Raw genomic sequence first — 24,789 nt, 5'->3', positions numbered from 1 at the left:
GTAAAGGTAAGGACTCTGATATAACGATACGTATACACATAATATTATCGTATCCGCCATTATAACGAAATATCGAACGCTAATTTAAAAAATATATATATAGGTACATATTAGGTATGATAATATTATTATAATATGTGAACAAATATTATGTATAGTTACAAATAAGTAGGTGGGTATTGGTATATAATGTATAATAATATGATATAGCGCCGGTCATTATATTATGACGTGTGTTGACATATTATTATATTATATAAACCGATAAAAGTGGTATAATATTATGTACCTTATATATAATATTATAATATTATGAAGCCGCATTGCGCTCTTGTACCTATTATTTACACCGTTCAAAACATAATATAATAATAATACAATATTGCGTTTTTAGCTTATTATATATTATGTAGGTATACTGTCTCCAACGTGGAGAATTAAACGCCCGACCAACTGTGAATAATGTGAATTTTCTTCAAATTAATATTAAAATATAATATCACTGCATTGGTACTAGTGTATTGTACATACTAGACAGGGTCTATGGAACATTTTTTTGAATAAAATAATAGAGCTAAGTAGGTAACAAATATTATTCTGACAATAATATACGACAGTCAACCATCACAACTATATAGGTACAGAGAAGTATCTAATTAAATAAAGTATCAACTATTGCCTATTGGTATCATTAATCATTCCGTACCGACGAATAATCTATTAAATACATTTTTAACTAGATCTTCATAATTTCACAATATTATCATCATCGTTGCTGCATGATAAAATTATATTTTATCTTTCATACACGGTCGTTACAAAAGTGAGTATCTAAACATTATTTAGTCGTTCTCGTGAATTGACTCCGACTGTTTTCAGTACAAATTTAACGTGGAGAATTAAACGCCCGACCAACTGTGATTAATGTGAATTTTCTTCAAATTAATATTAAGTATAATATCACTGCATGGGTACTAGTGTATTGTAGATACTAGACAGGGTCTATGGAACATTTTTTTGAATACAATTATAGAGCTAAGTAGGTAACAAATATTATTCTGACAATAATATACGACAGTCAACCATCACAACTATATAGGTACAGAGAAGTACCTAATTAAATAAAGTATCAACTATTGCCTATTGGTATCATTAATCATTCCGTACCGACGAATAATCTATTATATACATTTTTAACTAGATCTTCATAATTTCACAATATTATCATCATCGTTGCTGCATGATAAAATTATATATTTTTATCTTTCATACACGGTCGTTACAAAAGTGAGTACCTAAACATTATTTAGTCGTTCTCGTGAATTGACTCCGACTGTTTTCAGTATACAAATTATTATATATACCATCAGTATTCACCTAAACCATGTGAAATCTATAAGGATTTTAGTTACCGTGGATCCAATTATAAAACGAACAACATGTCTTAATTATAATAATATTAAACAATTTTATTAGACGATTTTCATATAAATGAAGATTGACGGGACGGATAAAGAGGAACGTACGTGGTGGTAATAGAAATAAAACAATAATTACAGAAATGGAAATGTATGAATTTGGATATGTGTCTAAACATTTAAATATTATCTCAAAATGTATACTAAAATTATCAATAAAATAAAAATAAAAAATAATAATAATAATAATAATAAAATAAACGATTACACAGAGTTCATCTAAAAATACACTAAATAATATTTATATATTATACTAAATATTATGTATATTATTATATACGGCACATTTTTTTAAATATATTTACAAAATAAATACATTTTTACATTTTTATCCTCATGCCTTCCGATTTGACCAAACATCATCATGTCATCATAGGTACGTACTAAGATGCGTCTTAAGGTGAACAGAATAAAATAAAATATAGTAGTGAATAATTTGAGCCTAATTAAAACACGACGCTATTTTATCGACAGTTTTTAATTAGTTTTTTTAGCCTTTTTTAACACAAATGTTTAATACAATATTTTTATTTTTCTATATAATTTCTATATAATATAATATGATAATGTGACACGCGACAATCTTTTTTTCGCTCAAACGGCGTTGACGACGGGTAACGGTGGAATGACGGTGACCTTTGGTTTGATTAACATTTGCGCTTTCTTCAGAGTGTAATCCCATCCTCTCCAGCGGAACCACACGATACCTAAGACAACAAAGTAAGTCACATTATATTTCACGCACCTTGGTTTGTGGATTGTGCATAACTGTTATTATTATTATAAGTTTTTTTTTTTTTTTTCTGTTAATTATAAAGCTCCGCATAACGAGATATGGTCACACTCACTCGTACATTTACATTATATTACCGTTAACTATTATTACGAACGGCTATAATGTGCACAGGAAAATAAGAACGCGCCATATTATATTATAATATTACACGAAATTTTATTTACAACAACTAGGAGGCACCCAAATTCCTATATTATTCGTTATTATTTTGCTGTCGATGTACGCGTAATTTTATTTTATTTTTTTTTTATCTGATCGAAATATATTTATAATAATCATATTATTATCTCTATAACGGTTATGATTAATAATTCCAGACCAGTGATTATACATTGGGTTGTCCGTATTGTGCGTGTGTGTGTGAACACTTAGCTAGGTACTTTCGTCGTAAATATTATATACTTTCTTAATTATTAACGAATATTATAAACTCTTATTATTGTGCATAGTTGGTTTTTTGACCGCATGTAGGAAATGGCTCTAATTAATCAAATTTCCACGCTTGTGAATCTCGACTGTACTAAAGTAAACAACCATCGTGTTGCAGTGTACCGGTATGTATAACGGTAAATGCAGTTTATCAGAACTATTATTGTTATTGTATAATTATTTTAAATTGGACGTATAATATTACGCGTATGCGCATTCTCCAAAGCACTTTAGACGGGACTGTAACGTAAAAATATAATAATTATGTGCACAACTATCCATTATTATTTATTGCGTCGGCACTCGGTAAACGTCGAGAAGATACTTCGGTGGCTCGGTCGGGTACACCTACTACTTAGAGCAGTGGTTCCCAACCTTTTTGAGACTATTACCCATAAGTCAGGTTAGATATTAACAAATACCCCTCCCTATCAAAAAAAAGTTGAGTAATAAAAAAAATAATGATCATTTACATGAGTAAACTTAAAATGAGTACTTAAAATAAAAATAAATAATTTAACTTTTACCCCTCAAAAAATCGTGTTTTTACCCCTTAGGGGGTAAGTACCCCCAGGTTGGGAACCGCTGACTTAGAGGCATATCAACGGTAAAATTTATATTGTTCAAACATACAATATTGCTATATAACACTGCTAACAATGTATTGTGCGTCGGAAAAAGCAACCGCTGCGGGTTTTCCACCGGTAAACGGTTTCGGTGAAAAAAATAATTTCAATTTTTTTTTAAACTGACCCCTTTCCTTTAATTTTCCTAACAAATCTAAGAATGTCATCTCCCCGTACGACGGTTCAAAGCCCGTTGACAATTTTTCGCAGCATCTGCAGCATACATTATGCCACTCGTTCACCCGAACCGTTTAATTTTAAAATACGGTCGAATCCGCTTTTCAAAGATTTCAAAGGTATATCAATCAGATCGCTTTATCCAAACTTCGTAATATCCGGACGACAAAAACATACTGCGCGCGTGAGATATAAAACCGACCGAGGCTGGCAATCGTTTTATCTGAAATATATCGTTATACATATTATGGCATCGGAATAAGCAGATTCTACTGTATTATCTATTTGCTCGCCGTCAAGGAAACCCTACACCGGATGCGCAGACCCCTACTTAGTGAGGAGGGGAGAGGGGATAGGGGGGCTAGGGACCCTCCATGTATCACTGTAATAACGTTTGGCTTATAATATAATCCGCTTATCACGATGCCATATTGTATAATCATATAAACGCAACTATGGTTAAAATTCTGGCGGGGCTAACAAAACTGTTTATTAAAAAATAACCCATAGGGGGCTTATATATAAATCAATAAGGGATATTTGTGGGGGGCTAAATCTTAGTCGGGGGGGGGGGGGGGGCTGCTAAGCTAGTTGCGCCAATGTGTGTAACGATTCCCAGTCGTGTCACCTACCTGTTCGGTTTTATAACTCACGCGCAGTATTTTTTGTCATCCGGAATCTAACGAAGTTTAGATATAACGATCTGATTCTCTAGGTCACTTGAAGATCGTTATAAGCTGATTCTACTGTGCACCAATCAACATTTAATAATTACTTATAGACCTATGATATAATTTATTTATAATCTTAAAAAATTAATTGAATATAATATGAAAGCGATTTAGCAATAAAAAAACTGAATTTAAAATTAAGAAGTATAGTTAAGAAATATAGTTGAGAAAAACTGCAAGTACCCCCCATCTGAATTTAAATAATGAAGTGCTTTAACTTATAGTTTTGATCGTTTTAAAGAGATATTTTTAAATCGACGTAATGTTATTCTAGCAACGTTGGCTCGTGGCTATTAAGCTGCCTATATCTTCCCCTTTTTTTTTCTTTACCTTGTCTGGCTGTTAAATCTTGCGGATCATTTAAATACAATCCGTTGAGTCCTCTTCCACACGACTTCCACCACCAGCCTCCTTTTAACATCGACGCGCAGTTCAAGCTCGATCTATCGTTGTCTCTGTGGAGAAATAAATTAACAAAATAAAACGTGGTCGGGTATTTGGTAATACAGATGATTAATAACAATATTATGTAGTCACAAACCTGTTGTACGTAGAGAATGGACTGTTGTTGCTTCCGTACCACGGGTCATTCAGTGAATCTCCGGCGTTGCCCTCATATCCATCAATCTCTAACTTGTAGTATTCGGATTCCGAGTAAATTTTGAAATGCGAATATTGAGCGTACCTATGTATAAACAAAAAAAAAAAACCGGAAGACATTAATCTAACACACGATACAACTAACCGATTGGAATTTAATATTCAAAATATTTATAATTACGTGTACCAAAATATTACATAATTTAAAACAAAAACATCCGATTAATTTGCAAATTTTTTGCATCCGACGATATTTATAATTTATTTAACGGTGTTTTATGTAAATATACATTTATATTTATTATTTTACTAAAAATTGATGGTTCGTAGTTAATAGTAGAACATGATGTCGCGCAATGGTCTTTAAGCGCTAGTACAATAAGCTGGTTTAAGCTTAAGGTTTCTAAAATAAAATTATATTACCTTCTATTTCCTTCGAAATCTTCCAACTCGATTCTTAGCATATATTCATCGTTACTGGTCAGCATGTAAATGTTTTCATTTCCCATCCAAAATTCTTTAGTGGGGTCACCAAATCCATTTTTATAATCGGTCCAATCTCTATTGAAATTCTCACGTATCGGATCACCAATATCATCTCTTCTTTGTATGACCTACAATGTAAGTATAAATATAAAGTAATGTAATCGTTATTGAATTAATAATATAAGCTAATAACTGCGTACAAATGTACTATAAAATAGTTGGCATTAAAAATATAATACCTATAAATATATATATTATATATTCATGTGAATAATAATAATACATAATATTATTTTATTACAAATAACACCGTATTGTAGTGTAAATTATCATTATTCAAACCAAAACTCCGTTAACAAAGCACATTTGTAGGTATGAATCATGATAGTATATAACATAATATGGCTATATAAATATTATAATATTTTTCAATAAATAAATTTGAATGTTATTTAGACTTATAATACACTGCAGTTCATATGTGTCGAACGGCTCGATTTTAGTGCCACTTGTAAAATAAAAAGAAATAATAAAGTTCGGACATATTTTACTTTTTTGATTTTTAATGGTAATTGAAATGAAAAAAGTCTAAATTTTGAGCACTTCAAGAATTTGTGTTAAATAGAAAAATAATACAAATGTAACTCAACAACGATGAGTAGGTAGGTAATTTAGATAGCTTTAATATAAAATATTAATGAAAGAGATTTGATATCACACCCAAGCAGTATAACTACTTGAATCCATAAAAACGTCGGCATGAACAGTCCCAACATTTCTATTTTTTAACTTTTCTCCTAAACTATGTTAGAAAAACATCAAAAAACGCCCAATAAAATTTGTTTTAATTTTTTTTAATGTTCTTTAGTGAAATAACTATTAAGGATAAAGTTCTGAAAATCTTCACTGCACTTCTCCTGACCAATGTGAATCTAACAAGACCCCAAACAACGAAATCCGCTCTTCGGTTTCGGAGATCTATCTCACTAAATGAAAATGATTTTTTGTGGGGCTGTTCACACCGACATTTTTCTGGATTCAAATCGTTATACCGCTTGGGTATGATATAAGTTAATGAATTTCTAAAAATTAAAAATCAAGAAAGTTTACATGCCGATCACTGACTTGGCAAGAGTTTTTTTTTTTTTATATACGAATCATTAGAAAACAGAATATGATTGTTTAAAAAACCATTAACACGTAAAAGCATCAGCACAATAATATTTAAAATTTAAAATGTTTATATTTCCTGACTTTGTAGTTGTAACTAACAACCATATTATTATAATATTATGGTCGTCGTCTGGTTGCAGACCGTTCTTGCGATGTCTCGAGGTTCTGGACAAAATTCATGGTTGTTATTAATTCGTAGATTTCGTAGTGTTCTATAATTTACGATTTTGCAGTACTGCAGTATAATTCCAACGTGTCAGATGTTTGACGTTAATTTTATAATTGGTTGTTTATAGCGTGCGATAGAACTCGAGCATTCACGCGAATGCTACGCAATAACATAAATTGCATATTATACGACCAATATAATACGGGCCAGATGAGCGTTCATTGGCTGTGAGCATTTGACGCGTGAACTGATTTATTATACTTTCTCGATTATATATTATTTATACACACTTTGAAGTAAAAAAAAAAACAAAATGTTCGAATACAGATTTTGATTTATTACACTCTATATCTGCATAGGTTGTACACTACTATGCGGTCTGCAACAGTGTACACCATATTATATTATTATTATTCGTCGTGCCGGTGCATAATATAAATAAGGAAAAAAAAACAATTCACCCCGCTACGCTTATTTCGACGATTATTCATAAACAATTATAAACCTATTTGATATGTATAGCGCGTGGACCGCAATTCGATTTTCCGAAGAAATTGCAAACGCTTTTAGAAAAAAAAAAAAAAAACTGTTATTTCATCCACACAACATAAATTTTTATTATAATAACTCGTATAATACGATATGCGCGTATGCACGAAAATAGGTGAAATATGCAAGGCGATTGTGTAGCGCATATATGGTAATTATATTGTATATTATGTAGGTACGCGAAATTAAATTAGCTGTAATTTGTCGGACATAGCATGGAACTATAATATAATGATAATAATAATAATAATAATATAATGTAATCAGATTTACGATGTATTATTACCCGCTAAATAAATTATTCCGATAAATAAAATATGTATAATTACGCGCACATATCATGAATAATATGTATAATATTACATCGCGCCCTGTTGCCAATGTCATTAATATTATAATTTATAATGATTGATATTACACCGTGAGCACGTATTGCACTACAGCTTGCGCACAATACAGGGTGATTATTTCGTCACTAAACAGCCGTTTTGTCGGTAAATTTATGTGATTTTGAAAATGTTTTTCTTGCATAATTCGAAGGTTTTTAAAATGAAAATTATACCGTTATGTTTAAGTGTTTTATCATAGTTACAAATATTTAAACTGTAGACGATGAGCGGAGTGGAACACTGACACAGGGCTTCTCCGAAAAATATTGATGTATTATTATTATAGGTAATCCGCTAATTTGCGATGTAAATTACTTATGATCGTTATAACTTGGATTAAGATGTTTATGACATTAATACTCTAAAAAAAAAATTTAAAAATAAAAATATCGAGTCTCAGAAAAATACAATTCGTTTCGAGATTTTCAATAAAAAACGTCTGTCGACGTTTTAAAATTAAAAACTCGTATTTCGTTTTTAAACTCGTTTAGAGGAAAAAAAACTATATCAATTTACCGACAAAAAGCTGTTGTACAGTTGTGGAATAATCACCTATGGTGAGACAAAGGGTGTACCCACAGCATTTGTGCAGACCACCGTGAGGACGACCCATTATTGGCCGTTATACCGATCTGTCGGTGCACATTATATGCCATAATAATTAACCATAGTTGCTATTGTACTGATTTTAAGTTTGATTTTTACAGATCATAAGTCTCGGAAAAGTATTTCGCTTCGAAATGGTAAATAATAAACGTCTGCCGTCGTTTTAAAATCAAAAACTCGTATTTCGTTTTTAAACTCGTTTGGAGTAAAAAAAAAAAAAACAATATATATTTACCGACGAAAAGCTGTTGTTAATAGTGGTGGAATAATCACCTAGGGACAAAGGTACCCACATCGACCCATCGGCCACTATTATACCGATCTGTCCGTCTTCGTTTGCGCTCAAATAAATGATGACAACAACAACAACAACAGCATAGTACGAAGAGCGTCGTTAGACTTCGCGTCCGTGACCGCCGCCGCGGTCTCTTACCGCAAATGGCCATACGACGACGACGAGACGCGAAGGTTGTCTTTTGTCTGCCGTTATCGAGCGCTGGTTATTGTCTCACGTCGTAGATTAGGGATAATTATGGAGTAATTAAATGGCGAATAAAAAAAATACGAAACCGACTACTGCGACCGTATATCGTAGTGGGTACAGCTGTGGGTACCGTATTATAATACCCATCTATATCATTATATTCGCACAGCGAGCCGTTCAAAATGTGCCTGCCCATAATATGGCCGCCACGGCAAGGTCTCCGGCGTTGAAGCGGCCGTACAATACATAATAACGATATACGTATAATAAACGGTGGCGAAAAGCACAATAGCAGTCGTATTATTATGCATTGTATTATATCACAGAGGTAGTTGCGGTGCGTCACGCCGCCGCCGCCGTCGATCTACATAATATTTTGTTTCGTTTTTCTTTCGGTTTTTTTTTTTTTTTGTTGTTCAACTCGACGCGCGCGCGGTGTACACCCGGCACAACTTTCACACTTTATGCATTACATACTATTACGAGTGAGCTGACCGATGAGGCCTTGGACGACCACGACGACGGCTAAATAATATTATTATAACAATCGTGTTCGCGTTTCGTCAAAAGTCCCCAAACGGAGATTTTCGCTCGTGGCCGGCGCGTTACATCATTCCGTCGGATATACCTGCCGTCGAGGTTGTCCGAAAAATGATTATAATGAGAAAATAATATTATTATCATACGCGAGAGTGTGTCGTCCGCCGTACAGACGAAGGTAGGTACCCGTACGACTGCAGCTATTATTACCTATGCACGTCACGGTTCAAGACCTCTACGGGACAACACTGTCACAATGCTCAAAATGTATAGAAGCTTTGAGAATAAACGTTTTGAAGTCGAAAACTAGGATAAAGTGTTCCGGCTGCTAAACATTACGGCTGCAATATCATTAATTATAAAATGCAGTACTGCCACGACACGACATATTGCTGTTTTCCACTCGACGCGTATCACACGAAAATGAGTTTTTATTTAGAGCAAAAACGCCTCGATTCGAAATAAGGCTGCATTCTTGAACCTCGACTCCGGTGATGCGAATATCATCGGATACGTTTAAATAACATAACATACTGCCGTATTATATTATATAGAGTAAACAATATGGCTCTGTTGCTTTAGAAATTATTTGAAAAATGAACAACTCAATACTGGCACATCTTTTTGGCGGCAAAATTTAAAAATTACAGTGTAGGCGTGTGCCGCTGTCGCGTTGATTAGAACTAATTTCGTTACTGTTCTAGAGTAGTCGTAACTCAGAGTTAATTAACGTTGAGTTGTGACAGTCTTGTTCTATATACAGGTGGTGTGAGGGGTGAGCATCCGAGTTGGGTCCCGAATTAATAATTGCTAATCTAGTCGGGTCCAGGATTATTTAAGGTAATACACTAGTTGGGTCCTGGTTTTTTCAGGTATCACACTAGTTGGGTCCCGAGATATTTTAGGTATTTCACTATAGTTGGGTGCCTAATATTTTTTAGTGAGAACTATACTACACTAACATTATTCTTCCTATTTTAACAGACTCAGGCCTGTCTATGATATATTTAAAATGTAAACGAAAGGTATGGTTAAAAAAAATTTTAAACCATTTTTTTTTTTTTTGGGCAGGTTCTTTGCCATCAAAAATATAGGACAATTCCAAGAAAAAATGTTAAACATTATAAAAATCAAAATATATAAAAATATATACATATTAGGAGGTAGGTTACCCATTATATTATACGAATAAAAACAAAATATGTTTGAAAAAATCACTTTTGTGTTGGTGAAAATATTTATGACATTAATTTTGGACATTGTACCCACATTTGTACTATATATAATATATATTATTATATCCTAATTAGTAAAATTCAAATAATTTAGATTTTTATTAGCATAAAGAAACTAAAAAAAGAAACTGTAAGAAAATAACAATTTTAAACATATCTTTGGTTTGAATAGACTTCTGAGTCTGTTAAAATGCCAGTATAGTGTAGTACTGACCAAAAAATATTAGGGACCCTGCAACTCGGATGCGCCGGGTGCGAGTTGTACTCTATCGTTATCAGTATCTTATCACTATGCCGCCGCCGCCGTAATATTGTTATGCGCGACAATATTATCATACCATAAACGGTATAATACGGTACAATAAGGCGTCGGTGTACGGCAACAACGATGCACGCTCATCGTGCGCTATTGTAATGACTATTGTTGCGTGCTGTTGTTGTTATTGTTTACGTTGTGCACGTGTTTCGTTTCGTTAATGGCTCGAATGATTATAATAATATTATTATTATTATTACGGTGTATAATATGCACGCCCTTTGCGTGTCAAGACTTACCGTCCAACCTCCGTCCGCAATCTCCTGTTCGCAGAACACCTTCAGGTACCAGTAGGCCGTACCCCTGATTTGCAGATAATACACGCCGGATTGCTTCATGCCCGCGTTCAAAAGGTCCAGACACGAAAATCCCTGGTAAACAAAAAAAACAGAAATAATTAATGGTTGCTCGTAAAATCCCGTTTGGCCGGTAATAACCACAAAATGTCGCCACAAAATGTCAAATCCCTACTTTTCTTTTCAACATACACAGACGCATCATTCATCCGTACGATTTTAGACAATGAGATCGACCGTCCCGATCTACCGGAACAAATTGCTTGCCAACTTCTGATACGACATACGAAGTCTCGATTATTTTTTTACCGATTAAAGCAAGAATAATTTCGTCAAACACGGCCCAATTATAACCGTATATGCTCAAATTTCGATTTTTTTCCTACGATAATGTTAACATATCCAAGATTTATACTTTCCAACCACTAACTTTAATTCGTATACTGTATTTCTTTGATCTATTACTAAATCGTTATAAAATATATCTTTATCGTAACATATCGTACCATTGATTATAAATACTATAATCAATGATCGTACATAAATATCCTCCTATACCTACCTGCACTCTTATATTATATTGTTAACTTGTACGCACGCTGTAATTTTTATTGTTCTATGTTTGTGTATTTGTGTACCCCATTACCCCCTTCGAGGGTGTCACTTAATAAATAAAAAAAAAACATATTATACATAATACTATGCAATAAACATAAAAAATATATATATATATTATTGTATTATCAACCAACGAAACTCGATCGCAGCTTACGATCATTTTCATAATAATATGATATAATCGTATCGGACTTAAATCGTCGACTATGTACTTATAATATGTATATGGTATAGGTAATATCAATATAATCGGCATATACCATACTAATTATAAAACAAATACAATAATTATAGAGATTTATGAAACAACAAATTTAATTACTACTTTATACTCAACACAAAATTATGCAACACGATACTTATATAATGTTTCCTTATTTTTACAATACGATATGATTTTTTTTTTTTTTAAGTTATGTTAAAATACCGTTTGAAGTTGTGTTAATAGCACGCAAAGTTTTTTTTTTAAATTATAATCCTTAAAATGCACATGCAGCACTCGCATGATGAATATAAAAATCGTAATTATTTCTTGACAATTCGTAGGTACATATATAGTGGCGTGTTCAAGGAGAAAACGGTTCATTATTTTAAGAATATTATTGAGATACAACACATAATATGTGTACCAGCTCAAACGTCGTCCGCTCGACCTTACGCATATCATAATCTATCCGTTCAATATAATATAAGTCAACGTTTTATTTTCCGAGAGAGTTTACCTGTCAAATTAACATAATCCATTACATCGATCAATTAACCGATGCCTGGTAGATAATCGAAAATATTAGGTATTCGTCGTTATGCTATTATATGCGTATTATGTTACCGCGGTTATAAAATACGCGACGGCCAGCAAGCAGGCTGTATAATAATAATAATAATAATATTATTACGTCCATAATTCATAATATATATCATATCATATTATATTCTTTCACTATTGACTTTTGATCGGTTTCTCGTTAATATTTTAATATAAACAATGATATTTTTTATTTTTTATGCGATACACAGTCGCGCCGGTTTTCGATGCATATGCACCCATTCACACCCTATACACGTATAGTAGCGATAAGTAGAGTAGTGGAGCGTGTGTGAATTTTTTTTTAGAACTATACATTATATTATTATTTTATACGAGAGAGACCTGCGAGTGTCGCATTGTCACGATATTCAGCCGTGTATAATATATTCCCGCGGTGGATCGGTCAACTGCAGCAGCAGCAGCAGCGGGAAAAAGCTTCGCCGACAGAAATATAAAAAATGTTATTACATCGCATACGTCCCATATGTATAGGCAGGTACGATAAAAAAAAAAAAGTCGAATGTAGTGCATTTTTAACGACGCGGAATGGGTCATATCTGAGGCGATCTAAAACCCCGTTTTCTGCGATTGTGATCTGTACCTAACGCTCGATAACAGCTATGGTATATTATATTATATATATTGTAAGGTACCTATCAACGCGGCATAATATTGCACACCAATGCAAGTGCAAGTGCATTCAACACTAGTCGTGGGTATACACCGTGGTTTTGTCGTCTCGCGCCATTTTCAGCGCGCTCACCTGTTTGAATCGTGTTCTAATACTATGCACACGCCGTCGTCGCCATTATATTATTATTATTATTATTATTATTATTGTTATATAACTTCAGATGACCCGTCCCCCTTTTGGACGCATGTTATATGTATATTATGCGGTGTCGTATATATTAGTATGATATACCCATACGCGAGTTCACGGAATGGGAATCAGAGCAAATTCTAAGTCCGCGGCCTTCGGTGATTTCGTATTTACGCGCGTTCCCACGGCGCCCGTTTTCAATTATGCACACACGTGATATTGGAAATTATAAACTCTAATGATGTGTGTGTGTGTGTGTGTGCAGTACGTAGGTATATAATATAATAATAATTGTGAGTTTCTCACGGGCGGTTGAGTTTTGTTTTCCTTATAATATATTTTGTTTTTAAATATTAATTCGGCTCTTCAATGGCGAAAGCCGTTTCGAACGAGTCCTATCTAGTGTACAGGTGGTTGCGGTTTTCAACGTTTCGATTGTCTTTTGTCGCTATAGTAATGCTAGTGCAATGTATCTACAACACACGATATACACTGGAGGTATATATCCATTATATTTTGCACGTTCAACCTCCAAATGCCATCGACGACAACGAGGGGGATCAGGGACTTTGATATGGAAAAACTAACGAGCGCCGATTATTGAATACTACAATATCAATGATAAATTATGACAAAGTGCCGCCTACCAATATAATACACTGCAGGAAACGGCAAACGGTTTGTTGTTGTTTTTCCTTGAACGTACCTGCACATAGGTCAAGATAAAATTATTATTTCGCCGTTCTACGCGTTATTGTTTTTTTTTATTATTTTGCACCATTAAGTTTTAATGGTTAAAAAAACATATTTATGCAATTTGCCTCGGTTCATTGCGCGTTTTATTTAAATATCGTGACTCCCGTCCGACCATTATTTTGTTGGTTCTTATTATTGATTTGTATGATGGATATACCTAATATAAAAATTATTATTTTCTCGTAGATTTTTAAAAATGTCAATTTAAAACATATTATATAGGTAATGATAAAACATTCATTGATTATTTGTTTGAATACCAACATTGAAGAAATGCAAAATTTTATAATATGTAAATTGAGTTTAGAATAAATCGTAATTTTTTTATACGAAAATAATGAATGATTATCACGTATTTACGTCACACATTTTGTGAATTCTATAACGATCTCCTTAAATGGTCAAACATTTCAAACGCTTTTTATCAAATTAATATTGTTTAATAAATAATAATATTTACTATATATTATAGGATACACGTGGTAAAATAAAATATGTGAAATTATTAAAATCTAATAAAAACATTTTATAATTTAAAATGGTATATGGTATATCATCTACGTATATGTATAATTACAGTTTACAAGTATTTATTTCGTAAATAGGTACCTACTACCATTTATTATACCGTTGATGAAAATATGAAAATAAATCTATATTGGCCGGCAAATATGGTTTGAATTTATAGCGGTTATACCCAACTTAGAAAGTTAGAACTATATTTTTTTTCTACAATCAGATTATTAGCAAAATTATTTTGATCAATAATATTTTCACCAAGTAGCTCAAGGATCGTTTATAAGAATTAAAATACAATACAAGATTTAAGTCGGCACGTATCGCATATTCTCGTCCCTGTACTTGTTATTATTATGCGATTGTATAGTATTTTGATGTTAACAACAACATTGATCTAGTTTTGTCGGTGTCTTGTTACCGCAACAGGTAATAGTTTATAGCCGTTTGCCATTAATAATAATGGTACGCGTAGGTACAGAAAGTTTTTATTCGTTACCCCTAATTACGCTCACCCATACTTGTAGAAAACCTTATCGCCTGTAGTGTGCCTGTAATATTATTTAGGTAATTCAAATTTCAAACTCCAAGGTAACAATCGTTTGTCTATATTCGTGTTGGACCGCCGTTTTCCACTATACCTGCCTATATCTATAATAAGTCTCATCACTGTTAAAACGCCCCTGTCGGGTATAACAATATAATCCTCGATTTCCGCGTTGGGTTTTAGAAGCTCGCGGACAGCAAAAAAATTTAAAGCAACATATCGATACGACTCGGTTAGTCGTTGCACGAACACGGTTGAAAATCCGTCGATTTGGTAACACACCCGCTGCGTTATTTTTACGACGTATTATAATATTATCCGCTGGCTTATTTTAAAATAATAATTTTCTGCTTATTACTATATTATAATATACCTATAATATATATCGTATATGATATTGTATGCTGTGTACAGTGTACTCATACGCTTGATTATGTCGGACCCTTCTATACATGCGATCACGATACGCTAAAATTGACATAATTATAAATTTAATACGATTATGATTGCTTTATGTACATAGATAAACCTGTTCGATAAGCAACATTTAATGAATACAGACTTCGGTGACTTCTCGGCGAGAAACCTATTTTGCGGAAACCGTGTAAATTATAAGTTATAACGGTTGAAGGTTCACACGAAATGGTGTCATTAATGATCACTATTATTAGTTTATGAATTTCAAAAGAGTATAAAAAAAAAAAAATAAAACCACTCTTCAAGATTGAATAATAATAATAATAATAATAACTAATAACGTTATATGAATCACAGAAATCTTTCGCTTTTTAATTCCAAAAAAGTATATAATATATCTACGATTTACAAGTCTATAATAAGTAGGCATACGTGTAATTTGTATAGCTATATAATTTCACTCGAATAATACACCTACATTTATAATAATCTATTTGAAACTGTATATCCTAATCGGTTTTTTTTATTTAATGCGTGCGGCTTGTCAAAATCATTATCAATTAATCTGTGTAATTAATGTACGCCTTAATTTGAACCGTTTACAAAATAAAGAGCTGATATATACCTAATAAAAAGTTGAATGGTAGCTTGTGAGCCGAAGAAAATATTACCGACTGTCAAGCTAGTGAAATACATTATATTTAATACGCGTCCTGTTAAATTAAACGACGTTTGAAAAAACTACACGTCACTAAAATCAGATCTGAGATACAATAATACTCGCACGGTAACCTATAATTTAAATTCGTGTTAAAGTTTGAAAAGTCTTTTATGCAACAGCGGAGTGAACTTCAAACAACGGTTATTACATATTTTAATCTACCGGCAAATCTTTTATGCAACGTGCGACACACGCATTTTTAATGAGCAGCGTTAAAAAAACGGATTAAAATATCGTTTTCTCGTTTGATTCATTACCTACGTGTAGTTCGTATCGTATTACAATGAAATTACGTGCGCGTGTATTTAGTTCAATAAAATGTTATTTGTTTGACCGCTACACAAGTAGGAATACTTATCTGATGGTTTCCCTATATTATCAACTCAGTTCCGTATAATCATATATCTAGGCTAAATATTGATATATATATAGGTACAACATAGGTATTAGGTACATAATATTATAAGAGTTAAATTAATAAGACTTCCCGCTTACACTAAGTCATGGCTAATTATTATTTATTATTTTCAAAATTAGATATTATAATATTGTGGCCGTGGTTAGCCTATAAGTTATCAACAAAAATTTTAAAAATATTATTAAATGTGAACATAAAAATAATAAATACCTATTTAACAATTATCAAACTGTAAAGCGTATAGGTAATTTATAATGTTATATCGGTTATAAATTTATAATAGCTAAATATTAGACTGCCGTGACACTTGAAAGTTCCTATTAATAATTTGAACTAATATTATATTCTATTCGATGTTCTATTGTTGAAACAATCTGGAAGTAGATTTTTCACATTTACCTATCCAGTTTGAACGAGACCTTTTGAATGTCCGAGTTCAGAGTTATTATATACTATAAATGGAACGTTTTGAAATTCGTGTCTTAGGCAAAGATAAAACCATTTGTCTTTTATCTAGATAGATTTCAAAATAAAAATGAAATATTTAATTGGGATTTAAGAACTCGACGAGTATTTGATTACTGCGTGTTCGAGTTATCATTAATCAGTTACCACGAACACTCAACCGGCAAAACCGAGTTCGATAAACATTATACAATATTATTGTATGTAAATATATATTATTATATAGTTGTTTTAAACGTTCGTCGCCTACCGCAATGTTACGAAAAATGAAAACTCACTTTGACTTCGCGGTTGAACTGCTCGGTCAAGAAACTGATGTTAGCCGGTGGCGGTTTGTTCTTGACGCTCGGGAACACCACTCCTCTGTTCTTCTGGGGCGCGTTCCTGGACGTCTGAAACGACAGTTGGACGTCCGGAGGCGTACCAGGCGTAGGACCACCGATACCGCTGATACCGCCGACACCACTGCTGACACTGGTAGGGGTAGTAAATGATACGGAGGAGGAAAGCGGAGTGGACTCGGATTGCAGCTGTTCGTCGTACCGGGAGTAATCGTCGATGGTCGGGTCCAGGCGCAGCATCTCGGCTGGCACAGGCCGCTGGGCCAACGTGACCACGTCATCCTCTTGTTTCTTCAGTCTGCGCTCCACTACGTCCAAGTTGGCGATGATCTTGTTGGTGTTCATGCGCAGGTCGTCGTGAATGTCGCTAATGGCCCGCTCCTGGCGTTGCGTCTGTGTCAGCAGCTCGTCAGACTTGGGCACCAGGTCATCCACCGAGCTCTTGGTGCCGACCACAACATTCCACACCTCGTCCATTTTCTCGCTGACGCTCAGTATCGGGTGCATCTGCCTGACCAGCTGGTCGATCTTGTTGCTCCGCTCCGGCGCTGACGCCGGTGTGGTAGTGGTCGTTTTGTTGCCCGACCGACTGCTACCGTGGTGGTGGTTGTGGTTGTTGTTATTGTTGTCCTGTTCAACGATGGCGCCGTGCACGTCCGACACCATGCTTATGATCTTGGTTAGCCCGTCCGATACCATGTTTATGTGGAACTGCAGCTTCCTGTCGATGTTGGCAGTGTTGCTTCGGATGTTGTCCATCTGCGTGTTGAGCAGCTTGGTCACGTCCAGGTGGTGGACGTTCACGGGCTTTTTTTCGCTCGCTTCGGCGTTGATATCGTCTGCGGGTGCCAGGAAGTTGTTGTCCAGCTGACTCTTTAGCCCGACCAACTTGGTGTCAATGTCACCCACTTTTCGGTCCAAAGTTGTCAGTCTGTTCTCGAGATGATGACCGAGAGTACCGGGTTCCTTTTGGAACAGCTTGGTGTCCAACGACCGCAGCTTGCCGATCACAGCTTCTGTCTTGTCGATGTTGTTTGTCACTCGTGAATCTAGTTGTTCTACTCGGCGCATGAGGTGTTCGACAGCTTTGTCCAAGTTTTCTATTCTCTGGAGTTTCGTCTCCAATGTGGAAACGATCACTTCAAACACGTTGAACAAGTATTGTTCCCTGAAACGAAATAATGAATTAATAACACACACGTAAATGTTATTAAAAGAAACTATAAACAAAAATCAGTCTATTGCAAGTTTGCAATTCAATATTTAGTTAAATAATTATATACACAAACAATAAATCTTAACTAAAGTTTGATACCCTCACTGTAAAACGAGCTATACAATTGTCATTACCGAATTATCATATGACATTATGTCCATAAAATGTTGGTACTTTTTAAATGTACTTATGCATGATATATATTATTAATTATTATATACAGGTACGTCATGAATTCATGATATTAAAAAAATTGTCGAATATAATAATATATATAGGTGTATTGATTAAAGACAAAAACTCGTATTTATTTTTATGGCGATTTGGTCAAATATAAAATATAAAATATTTCGAATCATATGAATTAGTATACGCACAACAGATTTAAAAATATTTTTAAAAGAGAAAATCTCCTTGACACCCAACGGTTCTAGAATAAAAAAAAAGGTCATTGTATGCCGAGACCTATCGACACCGTAGTACTGACACGTACGTTTGACAATTACACAACACAAATATAGACGTACATTGTGATACCAAAACTGTTTTCGCGTGTGGTTTCCATACGAGGAATAACCCAATTTGTGAAGCCTACTATATAAAACGTAGGTATATACCCTTTGATACGATCACGACACACTTACACACACACACACACACTCACTCTCGTGTCCAGTTTATATATATTTATTATTCACATTACACAAACACACTGAAATATTAGTATTATAGTATTGTATATCGATCTTCGGTGCACGCACGGACTGTGTTATGAATGGACGAGCATGGCAGCGGTATATGTATACATAGTAAACCAGTTTTTAATTCGTTACAGTATATTCCACGAGTTAGATAACACGACGACGATTGCACTCGTGCACTTTTTACGACCTGCTGTGATATAATGCGATTTACGCCGTCTTCGGAACCGCGTAAGTCTATATACGAGAGTACAAAACGTTTCATTAGACCGAAAAATGTGATCAATCTTAAAATTATGGAACTGTCTCGATCGTTTCATTGACGTTGAAAGATTAAATAAATTATCTGGACGAAAGCACCTAACGTGAATATTACAGTCATGTTTTTTACTCGCGTTATTTATAATATTTTGTTTAACTGAGTGAAAACATTAATACATTGCGTAAATAGATTTCCTCACGTTTCCATGCTGTTGATATTTTAGATGAACGTGAAATGTGATTGAAACCATAATCATTTGTTGATAAAATTACATCCATCAATCACAAAGAAAACTGTTTTATACATTTACCAGCACAAGAGAATAGTATATTATAATAAATACATTGTAAACTCCATATTGAAATAATTTAACAAGAATATTTTGATTAAAAGTATTATATTACAAATTACAATATACAACTAATGTAATTTCTGGAGTATAAAATTGTCACCGTACCTTAAAAAAAGAAAGTTTGCCGAGTAACAAAAGAGAAAATTATAGCTATGAAATGATTTATAATTTTTAAAAATATTGGTCATTGTTCTATTATTATTTGAGGGACATTTTTAAACTTTTAAAAACCAGTGATTTAAATTCATCAACTTTATTGACGTGTTAGTTTATCGTGTTGATATTTCTTTTTATTCTGCGTACTTAATTACATTGTTTCAATTATTTTTCATGCAACGAACATCATTAACAATACTCAAATTTATAGGTACGGGCAAATTAAATTAAATTACATAACGTCTGGATCAATAATATTCTAGCAGCCTATAATATTCGTTCAATTGTTACGTTTGATTGTTTTCAAGTACAATAAATTCCTACAACTTGCGGCATTGGAGTAAAAAATAATTCGTTAACATGTTGTACTATATTCCACACGCATTTATGGTCTGTGATTCGTGTAATGCGTTTCACATGTTTCTAACGGCTCCAGTAGGACGTGTTCGATTAAAATGCTTATGGGTATATTATTATATGGCGAGTTTCTAATATCGCGGTTAGAAGATTCTGAATTTTTGAAACAAAATAACACGCACTGTTTAATTTCGTCGCGCCCCACACGTATAGATATTGTATATTATTCGAACGCCCCTCAAGGAGGTGGATCTTTTATATTATATATTTTAGTTTTTTGTTTGTCGGCAGTTTTCCAACTATTTCTAATCTATTTTTGCAGAGATCGTCATCTTAGTACAGTTATACTTTAGTAGATACATTATAAATGTGCAGTAATAGTGTAAACTGTGTTATTGAAAAATTACTCTCTAAGTCGTATTATGGCGTACTCCATTAGACTCGTCGAGTTTGAATTTCCACAACGCCATTCCGCCTAGTAAAACAAATCATAATATGCACATTATCATCATTCATCCGTCGACTTTCTTAGCCCGCGTCCGTCGTCCACTGCGTCTGCAGCAGTTCGTATAATCCGACCAATCCCGATTTCATCCGGAAATACAGTATTCACGTATATATATGTAAAGAAACAAACGTGTATAATATAATATAGGTAGTTTATCTGAATTCGTATCTGGCACGCACTTTACTACTTTAATACACGTAGGTACCTATATTATATATACTGCCTATGTACACGTTATATGGGCGTTGGTATACGTTATGTTATATCGTCGCCGCCGAACATCTAAAGACTAAAACGCACCAGAAACGTAGGCGAAGTCACCTATCCAGCGATGATGATAATAATAATAATAACATAGGTACGCACGTGAGACCGCCGCAATTATAGCACGTGGTGCGGCGGCGTCGTCGTCGTCGTCGTCGCGGCAGGTGACCAGCGCGTTAAAGTCTCCCGGTGGACGCGCGCGCGTGTGCGGTAGATTTCGGCGAAAGAGTTCGGACCGGATGGCATAATGGCTCGCAAAACTGGTCTCTCCTCGGGGCGCACAGTCGTATGGTATAATAATAATAATAATAATAATACATACCTCCACCCGTGTATAATAATAATAATAATAATACGCAGCCCGCGATGGTCGGACCGCGATAAGCCGCGCGAGATACTTTGCGTGCTGCAGCGCACGCTGAATATCGTAACGGATAGGTATATTATATATACATTAGGTGTAGGTATATATTATTATATATTTATATTTAGGTGCATATAATATACTGAGGAAAAAATAATAATAAAATACTAATAATAATAAAACGATCGTAAATACGCGAAATCCGACCGCGACTCCACCCGAACTCGTTCCATTATCCACTATATAATATTATATATTATACTCTGATCGCGTGTGTTATTATAATATCTGATGCAATTAATCCGTGTTTACATTGTGATAAACGATAATATTGCTCGCAAATCGCCATATTATAAGAGCAGATAAAGTCGCGCGTGCTGCTGTGTTCGAAGAGTCACAACCATTATACCTAGCTATTATAATATATCGTCGCACTACTATTGTCTATACGTTTCATTTTTGTTATTTTTAAATGCAATAATATGCACGCAGTGACGTTTAATAATAGTAATAGCATATTATTATCCAAAAAAACATTTTAAAATTATACTATAGCAATATAGTTACATACGTTTTACATTTATTCTTCAAGCATTTCGATCAAATATCGAAGACTCGGAGTACATATTATATACTGTATACTGTATACAGTATTATAATCAATACTCTTACAGTTTATATTTATATACAGGCGATCGCACTTTAGTATACCGTGCAAGTCCACTACTGAGCATGGGAAAATCGTTTTTTTACGCGTTTGTGAGTATGTAATAATGTACAAAATTGAACAATAATTGAACATAATAAAGAATAACGTTTGTATTCAAATGGCAGTGCTGTAGTACCGCAGCTCGTCGCAGTGGCGTTTTCGGAGTTATTATAATTTATATATTATTATTTTCATTTTGAAAATATCGATTAACGCAGAGTGATGGAAATATATTATATTAAATAATATTATGTTCGTTTGAGTATTTAACCTCTACGGACCGTGCCACCGTACATCATAAATATTCCTTAACGAGTGCGGTTACGTGTGTATTGTGATACTTTATAGTTTTCTCCCAAGAAATTACTACCGACCATATATTATACAGTTTACATCGTATTTTTATTTCATGAGAATAACGATAGCCGACTTTCGTTCAACTATCATCTGAACCATTTTTTTTTAACTTTTACCTCGATACATTTATTATTGTTAATATATATTATATATATATCTATTATGGCATGAAACGATATATTTCTATAATGGATTAGACGTTTTAATTTTAATTTTATAAAAATGACTATAAGGCACTTACTAATACTTTTTTTGTTACTTTATACCATCACGTAGGCACCTACTATGGTTTTAAATATTATTAAAATATTATGATATATGACGCTATTGTTTTCTATGTATCCTATAAATATATTATAATATTTTTTTAGGTACGACGGGGGCATAAACAATTAGATGACTATTTTTTTTTTCAAAATATGTATATAGCTGTGTTGTGTGTAATATGTCAGTATAATAATGTAAAGATACATATAATTTCCATACACATATGCGTGTTTGATTATTGAAACGCATTGTAACAACGTGTGAAATAATCCAGGATATTTTATTTAAATCGTATACCCACGATATTTTACGAAATCCAAATGTATAATCATACTTTAAACATGAATCGACTGGAAAAATTAATTTCCAGACGTTAATAATACCTGTTGTCCAGATTAATTGTCTTTAAAATAGTAAATAGTATATAAGGGTTTTATTAGTACCAACTATCATATTACACGGCAACAGTAATTTTACTATTTTAGTTTTATAAAACATATTGAATACATCAGATGATAAAAAATTAAGATTGAACTGTTTGTGGAATATGTACTTGAATAAATTTAAAAATTGTGTCATCATAGGTATTAAATATTATTGCTACATAATCTCGATGTCTAAGCAATATAACAGTCAATGTAAAATGTATACCAATTCAACCAATCGCTCCAAGTGAAGTATATAATGCTAAAAAAAATCATATACTTGTTAAGTAAAAACACTTACCAATATACCTATATAATATATATATATATATTTGTGCAATTAAATATTTGTTTAGTTATTTTAATCCTTTGCATTAAATAAAATTTCCAAGACATGTTAACCTTAATATCTTTAAGAGAAAATTGTGTGTACGCCCATGTGCGTTATTTAACATTTTTAATACAGCAATTATTATTAAACAAAATAATCAAAAACTTGATATTTTGTGAATTTTACTTTTATTTTATAATTTTATCACCCATTGAAGTTTAATTGAAAATAGGTACTTATTATTATTATATAAAGTAGGTACGTGTTTCAAAATTAAAGTAATTTACTCATTTTTGTATTAATGTGTAGATAGAAAAAAAAGTTTTTACATGTAATTGTACGATACTTAACTCTTATACAAATCATAAATGACCTTAATATAGTTTATTTATGAGAATAATAATTTTGAAATATAGGCCAATTGTGAAAATTAATGTTAATTTCAATAACCGTGGGACTGAACTTGTTTTTTTAATATATGATATATATCATACTTATATATAAATTATTATCATTAATATACGACCCATAAATTAAGAAATTATCAATGAATATTGTAAATGAAATATTAATTATCAAGGTTATGAAAAATAATTGATTGTGATGTGTAATCACGTACACAATAAAAATTAAATGTTTTAACGATAGAAGATAAATGATAAACATGAAAAACATAATTTACCTATTACTTATTTTTGGAAAAAGTGGATAGGCAAACGATCTGTGCATAATAATTAATAAGTACACATTTAAAATATTAAAATTACATAAGAATATTTTCTAATTGCTTTATAAAATTAAAATGTGATATTAATTTGTGCAGTATATTATGTAATATTATACAAAAAAAATAAATATTATTGTTTACAACATAGACATGAATTAAGCATATTTTTATTTATTTACTATTTTTATAAGCCTTTAACTATGATAAATTAGCTTAATAATATTTCAAATTACGATTGATAAAAAAATACAGATAATTAAAAATATTTTAAAATATAAACGAA

At 32.9% G+C, this 24,789-nt stretch overlaps 1 protein-coding gene across 1 annotated transcript in view; it reads right to left on the bottom strand.

Moving 5' to 3' along the window:
• Positions 1–1,463: 1,463 nt before the first annotated feature.
• Positions 1,464–24,789, bottom strand: part of LOC132939236 (uncharacterized) — a 95,353-nt gene continuing 72,027 nt past the window's right edge. Inside the window, exons 2-7 of the mRNA XM_061006310.1 lie at positions 17,448–18,678; positions 11,024–11,155; positions 5,261–5,451; positions 4,779–4,922; positions 4,568–4,692; positions 1,464–2,185 (exon numbers count right to left, since the gene is read on the bottom strand). Coding sequence (XP_060862293.1) covers positions 2,073–2,185; positions 4,568–4,692; positions 4,779–4,922; positions 5,261–5,451; positions 11,024–11,155; positions 17,448–18,678 — 1,936 coding nt within the window. The 3' untranslated portion in view covers positions 1,464–2,072. The remainder of the gene's footprint in view (positions 2,186–4,567; positions 4,693–4,778; positions 4,923–5,260; positions 5,452–11,023; positions 11,156–17,447; positions 18,679–24,789) is intronic.

The sequence above is a fragment of the Metopolophium dirhodum genome, chromosome 2 (assembly GCF_019925205.1).
Source record: "Metopolophium dirhodum isolate CAU chromosome 2, ASM1992520v1, whole genome shotgun sequence".
Taxonomy (NCBI): Eukaryota; Metazoa; Arthropoda; class Insecta; order Hemiptera; family Aphididae; genus Metopolophium; species Metopolophium dirhodum.
The sequence above is the reverse complement of the archived record's forward strand: the minus strand, read 5'-3'. Positions and strand labels throughout refer to the sequence as shown.